The 12,130-nt window shown below is 40.1% G+C and overlaps 1 protein-coding gene across 1 annotated transcript in view; it reads left to right on the top strand.

The window, feature by feature from the left end:
• The window catches only part of myo10 (myosin X), a gene marked incomplete at its 5' end in the record, with an annotated part of 103,027 nt that overhangs the window by 46,214 nt on the left and 44,683 nt on the right, over positions 1-12,130 (top strand). The window contains one exon of the mRNA XM_080503718.1: positions 7,100-7,287. Within this exon, the coding sequence (XP_080359844.1) occupies positions 7,100-7,287 (188 nt within the window). The remainder of the gene's footprint in view (positions 1-7,099; positions 7,288-12,130) is intronic.

The raw sequence follows: 12,130 nt of genomic DNA, 5'->3' as shown, positions 1-12,130 counted from the left end.
TAAAAACTGTGGCCATCACTTACGTAGACGGTTATCAAAAAGATTGGTTGTGTTTCATATTAGTAGTTTGGGCATAAAATCTAACATCAATTGAATGGTCTTGGTTGGGTAAACTTAATCAAAGTGCAAACACTGTGGTGGTAAACAAACCCCACGAACCACTTTAGATAAAACTCCCACGAATAAAGATAACAAGGCATGTGCAGCATATATAGCAGCGAGACAACACTGGGTTATATTTCACTGGGAACAATAGACAATCCAGACTTAGATTCCTCTTCTTCCTCTTTGCCTGGATGATCAAAGACTTTCCCAGCTGGGGTAGTGTCAGCGCAGAGCACAACTCGTCTCATGACTTGCTCAGCTTATTTTAACAAGTCCCAGTGTCTGCTGCCGGCCCGCTGACAGAGTGCAACAGGCAGCTGCTGCTCCACTTTCACAGGCTCTCCACTCATGACTGTGAGGCAGAATGCAGGCCACAGAGGCCAAGAATGTGGAGAAAACTGCTGTTTGCTTGATGCTTCACGGTTCAAAACAAGATTAGAAATGTTCAGGGTGAACGATTAACCTACTAATCACGTTTCACATTCTAACATATTACCCCACTCCCATGCCCCAGTATCTCAAAGAAGTACAAATCTTTGACAAAGATGTTTGTTTTTATTCTAAAGTCTTATGAAGAAAAGGTTACTTGATGTGACTTGGGATATGAAATGTCTCATTTATTTCAGCAGTCATTTTCTTTGAATAGATCACGTGTCACGCGTCTTTTCCCACAGCACACATATCTGGTGGTTTTGGAATCCCACCACACATACATTCTTATATGAAACGCAAACCTGCTTCAGTCCTTATTCGAAGCAGTGTGTACGTGGGAGATACATTTACTGGTTTACTTTTATGAGGTTTTAGCCAAAACTTTCGTTCAGCTCCAAGTCCCGATCGCTCTCGGATGCAAAGAAACAATCTCCCAGCCAGCATAGCGTCACACTTCACCAAAAACTCATTTCTTTAGATGTGGAATGTGTCTTCATTTGCCACTCAAAGATTATCATTAAATTAACATGTTTTTCTCAACAACAAAATTAAGATAAATATACTAGAACCTTATATTGTATAGGGTTTGTATGAGACAGATTCTAGTGTTACATTTAAAAAAAAATCCAAACTTAAGATTCTAGTATATTTTATTAGAGTACATTAGCTCAACCATGACATTCCAGATTTCCAGTGCATTATGCAAAAAAAATAAACGAGAAATCCTGAGGAAAATAAACACTCTACATGACTTTCATTCATGTCCAGCTCCAGTGAAATGAAACCCAAGCAGGAGATCAAGATGTTTTTTTTAAGTATAACAAATGTGCAGGAATGTGTTCTGGTGACACAGTAACTTAGAGAGTGTAGCTTATTCTCTTTTCCCCCTCTGCTCTACTCTCTACATTTCCTGCCGCACGTCAGTCAGAGAACCCTGCGATTTTCTTCTGATCCACTTGTGCTTTTTTTTCCCCCCCATCTGGTCTTCATTTCCCTCGCAGTGCATTTATCTGGCTCTGTCTTCGATGGGTCTTACTTTTTGGATGAGTATTGCTGTCTGCATGCCTCCCTCGGCTCTACAGTTACTCCATCAGCAGCGACTGACACCTTTCTGTAAACACGATGTTGCTGCAAACTCCGGTTACTGAACAGAAAATCTACATTTGGCCACTTTGATCGCACATCATTCATCAGTGGCTGATGCTTGTGTAATAGAAAATATGAAGTGTCAGAGAGTAAAGCATTCTATCTTTTTTTTTGTATGAGACACTGCATACAGAGTTCTATAGTTGTTCTGTGCATACTTTTTAAACAGAAAAAACGTGTGTTCAGCATATCTGGCCATCATGAATGATTGCACGATGCTTAAAGTCTAGAAACTGTTGTGATTTTCAGTCTGATGATCATTCATGTCAAGTTGAAGAAGATTTTGAATACACAGAGATTTTTTTTTTTTTTTTTTTAAAGAACGTGCTTTCTTGTAAGCACATCTTCTAACATCAGGTACTTTAGCATCTATGGGAAAATGAACGAGCCTGTTGTTAAAAGTGGTGGAATCCAAAGTGTGGGTCAGGCTTCTCTCAGGTGATGCCATAGAGTTTCAGGATGGCCGTGCAGTAGGAAATATCCTGGAGCCATGGGTCAGTATGACTTTTCTACTTAATTTTCAAAAAGAAAGACTTTTTAGAATACAATTTATTCCAAGTATAATGGATTAAACTCATTAAATACCTTTATTGCAAATCAATTAGTGTTAAGATAGTTGCAGAACTTGTATAAATACTCAATGAATATTTCAAATTGATCTAAGAAGCACAATGATTTGTTTTATTCACTTTTGTCATTCTCCGATACTTTAAAAAGTTCTGATTTAAAGAATCATCAGCTCCAAAAGTAAGCGTTTATCATGCAGGTGAGTTATTGCAGTTATCACCTTCAAAGATACTTTTCTCACTCTGAACTTGAGAGAGGTATTTGTGTATGAATCCAGTTGATCTGTATCAGTGGTCATGAATTCCACAAGTTAAACCAAATAAACCCTGAAACGTAGATATCACATGTCTTGCATCACTTCTGTGGTATGGCCGAGAGCATTTGACACCTCACATGGAGTACGAGGGGCCGTAGTTAATCACATCAGCCGGTGGGTTGGGAGGACTTCTGATGAGTCCGCGGCCTTTTAGCTCTCAGCCAGGGTGCTGCCAGAGAAACTGTTACCAGGACAGACCAACGGGGGGATTTAATTGAGTCCGAATGCTGGCAATTCATCACGTTAAGGCCAGGCACGACTTTCCGCAATGGCCCTTTCTTTTACTCTTTGTAACCCCCCCAGGTTAGTTTTGAAGAAAAACGTGACTTCTAATTGTTTGACACGGAAGAAGGTTCATGAGAAATAGGTCAGAATGTTTTTCCCCCTAATACTTTTTTCTTTTCTAATAGATTAGTTTATAGTTGAATTTCCACAAAGACTTTCAGTTTCACTCTGTACCCTTTACTCTGTTTAGTCTATTGAGGCAGTTTGTTCATCTTAAAATCCAAACAAGTACAGGAAAGTTCCTTTAAGTAGTACCATTTAGTTGTCTCAATTACTGGTGGAAAAATGTATCTTTTTAATTGAATAAATATGAGTATTATTTTAGAAATTGTTCATTGTTAAACACAACATAATTTGTGTCTATTATCTGATTATTCTTTATGGTTCTATATAAACCAAGTTCTCTGTAACTGTTTAATATTTGGCTTTGTTTGTTGAAATAAAGGTGCATTAAATTGATGAATTACTCAGGAAGCAGTAGCTGACTGACTGCAATAAACTGACAACTTTATTATGTTCAAACTGTTTTACTTCCAACCCCTTGATCATTTGACTCACATGTTGAAACTGAAAATCTTTGGACTTTTATGCATCACTGTGTTTGTTTTTATTTTTATTTTCTTTAAAGTCAAACCACTTTGTCCAGTTCGGCAAGAACAAGCACTTCATCGGACTTATAGAAAGCACTTTGTCTATAAATCAAAGACGAGGAATATTCAAAACATCTCATTTGTTTCTTAACAATGTCACATCTAGTAGAAAAGATTTGTTTGTTTATTTAACAAACAAAAGAGGCCTTGAAATATTGACTTCTTCCTTTCATATATTGTGGGTATTTAGATTCATACATGCAGAATTACCTCTTATGTGTCACAAGGTGTAAAAGCTGCTTTTTTTCTTGGCCTACTTGCCCCAGTTGTCAACGAAGGAATGAGTAAAAATCCCAAACATTGCTCGCCGCTCTGTAAGCACCCGCAAAGACCTTCACGCAATAAGTTTGAACGCTGCACGTGAGCCAGAGATCAGCCTGACTGTAAACTGTTTACACATTTCTGCTTTTGTGCCTATAAACGGACTCCTTCACCTGAGAGGGCTTGTGCCACGGTCTGTTTGCACTCCGCTCTGTCTGAGAAATAACGCACGAGATGAGTTATGATCTGCGGTGCATCACTATAGCAACACAGGCCGACAGTCTGCCTGGAGTATTTGTCATGTAAATAGTCACCTCAACTGCCATTCAAATGTGTGTGCCTGCAGGCTGAATGTGGGTCAGTCAGTCAGTAGGACGGTTGAATGGCGAGGGCGAGATTAGTGTAAGGAGTTTAATGAGCACTGCCGTAAAGGTGATAAAGATGTTTATACAAGAGGATTGTCCAGTGTTCAGTACCTCTGAGGAGATGGCCTGATCAGCAGACGATTTATCCCCACTATCGCCTTGGCCCGTCCAGTAAAGACACATTGAAGCAGCGTTTTAGGAACGCTCTGTAATCCCGTTTGTTTGGGTGGGAGGTTTGGCCAGGTTATAAAGCCAGGAGAAATAGTTGTTGAATATTAAGATTTGCAGAGCTTGTGACACAAATTCCATGCAATGTGAAACAATTGAGAAATCTTGATCATATGAACAAGGGCCCTCACCCCAGTCCAGCAGTCATTTTGTCTAATGTCGAGTAAACTGAAGCTCATAGAAAAATGTGCATAAAACGATGCATGAGTCTGCAGTGTATCTCAAGAGATATTTTAGAAACTCATTTACAATTTTCCTTTGGTTTGGTCCAGCGAGATAGAAGACTTTTTTTTAACATGCTGGTATTAACTTGTAGAATATTGCCTTTTAATTACATTTTTTCTTGTCGCTTTAATATTGGTTACACATTTTAGTCTCCAACTGGTTTAGTGAAATGCAGGATTAGAGGCAGAAAAGATGAGCCATTTCTCTTCTGAAATCCATTTCTATTCTGACTTTGTCTTCTTTGTCTTCCTTGACATATTATAATATAATAATAATAATAATAATAATAATAATATTGGTATATGTTATTTTTAAGCAAAAGAGAGCGAGAATTAAAATCACAGTAACAATATCAACAGACAAAGCACATTCAGCATGAGTAAAAACATGACTTTTCATGTGGGATTTAATAGTGTCCAGGAATTTAATGTTGGTTAGTAAGATGTTGTGTGGTGTTCCAGAGGTTGTGAAATGGCCTTGGGTAGTTTTGGAGTGCATGTGTTGTATTAGGAGTCAGTGTAGTCTTTGGTAGGCAGGTGTTATGTTCTGAATGGATGGTGTTCTGTTGGTGATTAAATGAGTAGTTTCACAGGTTTGATGTAAGAAATACTCGGCTATCAAATAAACATGTGTCATTCAATCCACAGCTGCCTGTGCTGTTGCTCACCCGCTTTTGGTTTCAAGTACCTTTAAACTTTAACTTAAAGCCTCACCCGACACCGGGCCATTATCGAGAGGTTTACATTACTCTGACACAGGACTTTACAACGGCGGGAAATTGATCATAACATGGTTCGTTGCAGCACATGAGAGGCAACCTCTTGAAATACAGCGTTTGTAATCAAATGTGATATGTTAGTGAACAATGCAGCACCTTGCCATGACATTTTATTACATTGTGGCCAAAGTTTAACAAGTTTTATGTGTCTTCCTCAGCCCTTAATATAGGTGATAAATAATAGCAATGGTCCTGTTTTTCTTTCTCAAAATAGAAATATCGCTGCCATGACCATCAGTGACCTCACTACTTCTGCTAACACTTGAAGTTACATCTGGTGCAAACTTCTGAGTGGGTGTGTGCTTGCTTTTGTGTTTCTGGACACCGATAATGTTTGGTTTACATTTTATGACTTTAATAACAGGAATGCATCTGTAGCATTAACCACTGCTGAGATGTCTACTTGTATTTATCACTGGAGTCATGATAATTGATCTCTGGAAAATTCACAGGTAGACAGACGGAGGCTGTTATTCTATTCCCAAAAGACGCAGCCGTATCTCCCATTTCTATTCAGCAGTAATTCTCATGGTCATCAACACCCACACCAAACCAGCCTGCTGGACTGAAACCTTGGTTTGCCTGTGTGATATTATTATTTCTGGTAGTGGTTCCATTCCCTATACGTCGGCATGCCCATTACCCTAATTGTTGCTATTATGGTTGTAATTTGAGTACTGCACTTCAGTGCTCTGAGCATGACTTCACCTCCGGCATGGTAATGTCTTACAATGAACAATGTAGCTTTTTTTTTAGGTATTTGGAAACTTCTTTTGATTGATTTCCACAACTAGTACAAGAAACCCTCTGTTTGTGATTTAACAGCCCTTTAGGTTTTGCGTTTTAATTCTTATTTGAACACAGAAAATGTCTTGCTTTAGCCATACAGGTCACGAAGGTATAAAATTCTTCATGCAATGGTGTGAGGGTGATGTTTACCTTCAGATAGTGTCTTATCCCAATGGGGCCCTGGTGAGATTAGCGGGGTTGGAGAGAGTCTTGTGTCTACAGAAGATATACAGTAGATGCTCTGCAGAGCAAGTTGCCTCACTCTCGCTTTCTTGCAACATCACTTTTTATTTTCTCTGCAATTTGTAACATCTAGAACCTGGACAGTTCTGTTGTAACCTTTCGGAAAAAAGTAAATAAGACATTGTTTCCTCACGGATACATGCTGATGTGCTGCTTTTTCTGCAGAGCCTTCCAAATGTCCATTAGTCACCACCGCAGCACGAAGCCATCAGCCAAAACCTTTTCTGGCTTTGCAAGCATTTATTTTAGCATTTGTGTTTGTTTTGCTTCGAAATCTGGAGCTGGTTTGGAAAATTGCAGTTTCGGTGGGAAGGTGAAGTTCAGTGAGGCAAAAAGTCGAAGGACATGAAAGTTGTTTTTCCTGAATTGGCTCAGTGGTCCTGATGAAAGAGAGCTTGTGTACTACTGAGCTCACGTGCTTGTCTGCTTGTATATTTGTCCAACTTCTTGGAGTCTAAAAGGAGTTTCATGACTCAGTTCTTGTGCCCACAAATTGGATTATGTGTAGCCTTTGGTCTTGCCACCTGAGCAATGATGCCAGATGTAATTTACTCTGACAATCGCTTATTAAAATGCTGAGAAGTAGCTGCAGAGATCATTAATCGTCAGAGAGGAAGTTCTCTCTTCAAGATATCACACATTGTCTTATTATTTGACCTTTGTAAATGCTTCATACTTAACCCGCTGTGCTCTCCTTCCTGATTCGTAGACTTACATCGGCTCCATTCTGGCTGCAGTGAACCCGTACCAGCCACTCGCCGGCCTGTACGACCGGCCGGCCATGGAGCTGTACAGCCGACACCATCTTGGTGAAATCTTGCCTCACATCTTTGCCATCGCCAACGAGTGCTACCGGTCACTGTGGAAGAGGCTGCAGAACCAGTGTGTCCTCATCAGGTAGGTGACCCAATCTGAATTCGAATATTTTTGGTGTGGAGGGCTCTCAGTCACTCAAATGTATCTATTGTAATTGATTTGACAAAAAGTCTGGCAAAAGTTTTATGAACCCAAAGCAATTTCGACCACATCAGGACAAAAAAGTCTGAAACAAGTTGATAGTGACTGGTCATTTATTCAAGTACTTTCATTTTACGACAGCAAGAAGATTCTTAGTGTTTATGCGCTGGAATCTTTCAAGAATTGACTGTTTGCGATCAAGAAATCTACTGCCTTCTTTTCAGAGTCTATATCGAGTCATCTGATTGGCCTTTGAATAAACCTTTGTCTAATCAGACCTCCGTTCTTATGCCAAACACTTTGATCGCGATTCAGACCTCCTGTGCACTTTTGGCTGCACCTCTGAGGAGAACCAAGCATTACATGCCTGAACACACACACACACACACACACACACACACACACACACACACACACACACACACACACACACACACACACACACACACACACACACACACATACACGCATCCTGCTTTCCTTCCTCACATCCTTCCTTTTTCATTTTAGTTGGACAACTTTCACATCCGCTGTCGCTCCATTGTTATCAGATGAAACAAAGACTTTCTTCCAACTGACTTCAAAAACGGCTATTTTTAAATGTGGACAATGTCAATATTTCGCCCCCGATTTAGCAGTAGGCACATACCTGAAACGTTGATGTTTATAACCATGTGAGAACTGTTGTTTGCCGTCATAAGGGTATCCTGACCATGGAGCCTGGAGATTTAATTTCTTCCTGTGTGGCAACAAAGTGTTACTGCTTCGCAGAGAAACTCAGGAGAATGTGAATTGGAAGAGAGCACTGTGTGTGTGTGAATATGAAATTCGTTCGGGCCTAAGTAACTGATTTGTGGTCAGTCTTCTTCTTAGTTTGAAATGTGATATATACATACATTTAGTGATTTCAGCTCCAGTATTGCAGCACTTGTGGGGGATTTTCAACCTCCCAACTCCTGAGATGTGAGGTGTGCTTGCAAAGCTGCTTCAAGGATGACTGGTGGAGTTCCCTTAGAATTAACCGGCAGCAGTTTACAGCCTCATTTTCCAGTTTCACTGGCAGCAGGGATAATGAGTCTCACATGGCCTGTATACGTGAGTTGGCTCAAGTTTGTGGAGATCTTTTACAATTGGTATCAATGGCAAATTATTGTTTGTCAGAATTACTTGTGTTTATTTTGGTTTCCACCGAAGCCCTGTACTCCTCTTTTTTACACATCATTATTATCATGCATTTAGTGCAAGGATTCATAACTTCCTGAACTTCCAGTGTGGTGGTCTTATAATACTGAAGTGGTGTGTTTCCCTCATGCTCATGCACATATCTCACACCAAAGTGTGCTGAGAAGCTTGTGTGTGTCCTCCAGAGCTTGAATGTCAGTATTCACACCTCGACATGTTAACTGTCTCTCCCCAACTAAACTCAACTGACAAGTGTTCCATGAGAATCCAGGCACCACTATGGAGTGACCTCTTTGTGAATGGTTCCCGCAGTTTCTTGTATTATATTCTACACATCTTTTGCATTGTTGGAATCCACTACTTATTAACACACTATTGATTTTCAGTGTGAACACACACCAAATGGAATAACTCCCATTAGTTGGAACTAAAATGTGTAAAAACAGCAGCTCCATGAGTGCACATTCACCTCACATGTTCCTTCAGCCATTCTCGATTGCGATTTCCTTTTGTCTGTCTTTTGAGCGCACAAAAAGTCTTTTGTCCTGGCAGGATGTTGGTCGGTGGGAAGAATATATGCCACTGTGCATAGCGAGGCGTAAACACAAACATGTCATATTGCCATTGGAGGAAGCGGGGAGCCATACAATGCTGCCATTCTGCTCACATTCTGCTGTGGATCTGCTCTGTGTTTGTCCTGATACAACTGATTCCCACTGTTTTAGCTGCTGCAGTAACCAAAGTCCCTTCAACCTAAACTCAACATCTTACGCTTGAAGAAATTATTTTGTCCAATTCTGGATTTTCCAAACCATACCGCAAACCATTCCAACAATGCTGACAGACAAAGCTATAAAGGAAAAAAATCAAATTCGCTATGAATTTGACTTGAATTTAATGTACAGTTTGGTTTTACAGTTGCTGTAAAACAATTACTTGGAACAATGAAACCCAGAGAGGAGAAGCCACAGACCGCAGTCTTGACCTTGAACTGCTGTTTCAGCCTCAACACAAACCTATCATCGCACACACTGGTCTTTGATTGTCTCATCTGAATGTGATCTTTGCAACTTCAGAATTATTTTGTGGTGTTTTGCACCTTTGGGTACTTCTCACTGCTTTTTCAGCTACAAGGAGTATTTTATGCATAGAAGTAATCAAATATTTGAATACATAGCAACAACATGTACTATAAAATTTCTCTCCAATGACTAGCACTGTTTATAGATCCCTTTATAGATTTATTCCCCTTTGGCCGACGTTGGATCATATTATGCTGGAGCCAGCTTTAGGTAATGATAGCCAAAGGCAGGCTGCACTCTGCATAAGGAAATATTAAGAGAGTCACACATGCTTGTATTCGCATCCAGAAAATCTAAATGTGCCTAAAAAACGAGCAAATTCCAAACAGTTGAACCTAATGTTAATAAAGCAGCTTCATACCTTGGTTGAATAGTTTCTCGGACCACCAGTTGTTTTGATGGTGAATCAAATAATGTGTCTAAAGTCCATCAAGTGGTTTTTGTCACTTTATCATTTTTACAAAGAATATTGATGCTATACAATTCTGTCATGTTGTTTGACAGTAAGCAGCCACCTATACCAGGCATTTTAGACTTAAATGCTTTTACTTTCTGTGCCTGTTTTACGGCTTCCTTTACTGCTGTTAATCAGCTGGTAATTGTTGCCCCTAAGCACTAAACACCCAGCTGCAGCAGTGGAGCAGCATGGGAGTGAATTTGGGGTGGAAATAAAAACATGCATTTTATGCACGGTTTGAAACATTGCCCAAATTTCACTTTAATGTAAATGCAATAATAGTCCTGAGATCTTCAGATAAAAAATTGGGAATTTTTCCATCGGCGCTACAGATTTTGCTCATAGGTCATACGAGAAGCGAAGGAGCCGTTGCGGTACTGATTTTCCCACTGGTTTGTGAGGGATGTGTGAGGTTGTGAGTAATTCCTGTAAGAAACGATAATCTTGAAGTTTACCACTAAGAGTTTTTCTTCAGGGCTGCTGTTTGACTGTGTGGGCTGGCTACTGAGTGAACATCAGACTGGAGGCAGTTTGAGGGTCTGAAGGGTTTATAATGAGCGAGTACTGGGAAGAAAAATATAAACCCAAAACACATTTAGTGTTTGGGAAACAACTCCTCCTGCCTCCACCCAAACACAGTAGAAATATCTCGGCATCATAAAATTTAATATAATAGGACTATCTAAAACTTGTGATTGTAGAATAACTGAACCTCCGTTTTTTAAGTGAGACTTCATTCTGGGAGTTTCTTGGTCTATTTTCTTATTATAAATCATTTCTAATAACCGCATGGTACAATAAATAAGGTTCTCGTGGAAAGTCTATGACTCTTTCAACCTTTTCATTACAGAAAACTTACAGATAAGTAAGTGTAGTAACTGTAGTCATGCGCTACAGTTGCCCAAAGTCAAAACAAGAGGCTTGATCACTTCTTTTAGAGTTTTGTGTATTAAATGCTATTCTTTATAATGAAATGGCATTCTGGATTGGTGTTTATCCTCAGTATGTGCCGTTCACTTGCCTGTTGTGCAAAAAGTTTGTGTCACAGGTAAAAATAAATAATTTGTGCAAGTGATTTAGGCTACTACTACAGCAAGTTGTCTTGTAATTAGCAAAAACAATTAAACTAGGTCACCATGATTAAGCAAGCTATCAGAGACCACCGTCTCCATATGAAATAATGCAATTTCACCTAGGGAGCAGCGTTGTTTGTCTAAAAAGTATGAACTCTACTTAACTTTTCACTCACAATTATTTAGTCACTCATGCCTCCGTAGTGTATCTTCCATCCGCCTTCACCAGTCAAATTGACTGTGTTTCAATCTTCTGACATGAATGTGCATGTGAGCAAAACTGAGCTCGACTTTAACAAGTATTTTCACTATAATTAAATTCTCAGTGGTACGATTGAGCCAAAACAGAACTGAGCTTTATTCGGGCTTATTGTGAATGTTATTCCAATACCAGCACTTGAAACGTGATCACTGTTTCGGCTCATGGAGTCATCGCCCTCCACACCGGAGAAAGCAAAGAAACCTTTTTCTGCTCGTAACGGTTCTGTTTTTGATATCCGGACGTTAAAAGTTAGGTGGTGGGTTGTTTTAACATTGAGCCCCAAATTCTGCCCAGCTGCTGCAGAGCGTGGTCCGGTTCACAATGACGTCCGACACCCACATGAATTCCCCCCTGTGGGGGTCCTGCAAAAACACCAAAGCCAAAGCTGTGCAGACCCTCGTAAAACACGCAACATGGCAGCACTCCCACCCATACGCAGAAAGGGTCACTTCATGGTGTGTGATTGTGAGAGGAAGAAGAGCTATAAATTGCAAGCTGGCACTTTTAGGCAAAGCAGGAAGCTTTCTTGTCGGATTTAGGGATTGTGGGTAATCAGATCCAGGCAGAGGGAGGCGAATGAAACGGGAGCTGATGTAACAGAACAGAAGAAGCAACAAGCCGGCTCTAACACAAGGCCATCTGCTCATTAATGCTCATGAATGCCACTTGGCTTTTTCGCTGATGCGGATACCTGCCTATGTCGAGCCCGTACTTTTAATGGCAGCGC

This window comes from Blennius ocellaris (genome assembly GCF_963422515.1).
Source record: "Blennius ocellaris genome assembly, chromosome: 10".
NCBI classification, from domain to species: Eukaryota; Metazoa; Chordata; class Actinopteri; order Blenniiformes; family Blenniidae; genus Blennius; species Blennius ocellaris.
The sequence above is the reverse complement of the archived record's forward strand: the minus strand, read 5'-3'. Positions and strand labels throughout refer to the sequence as shown.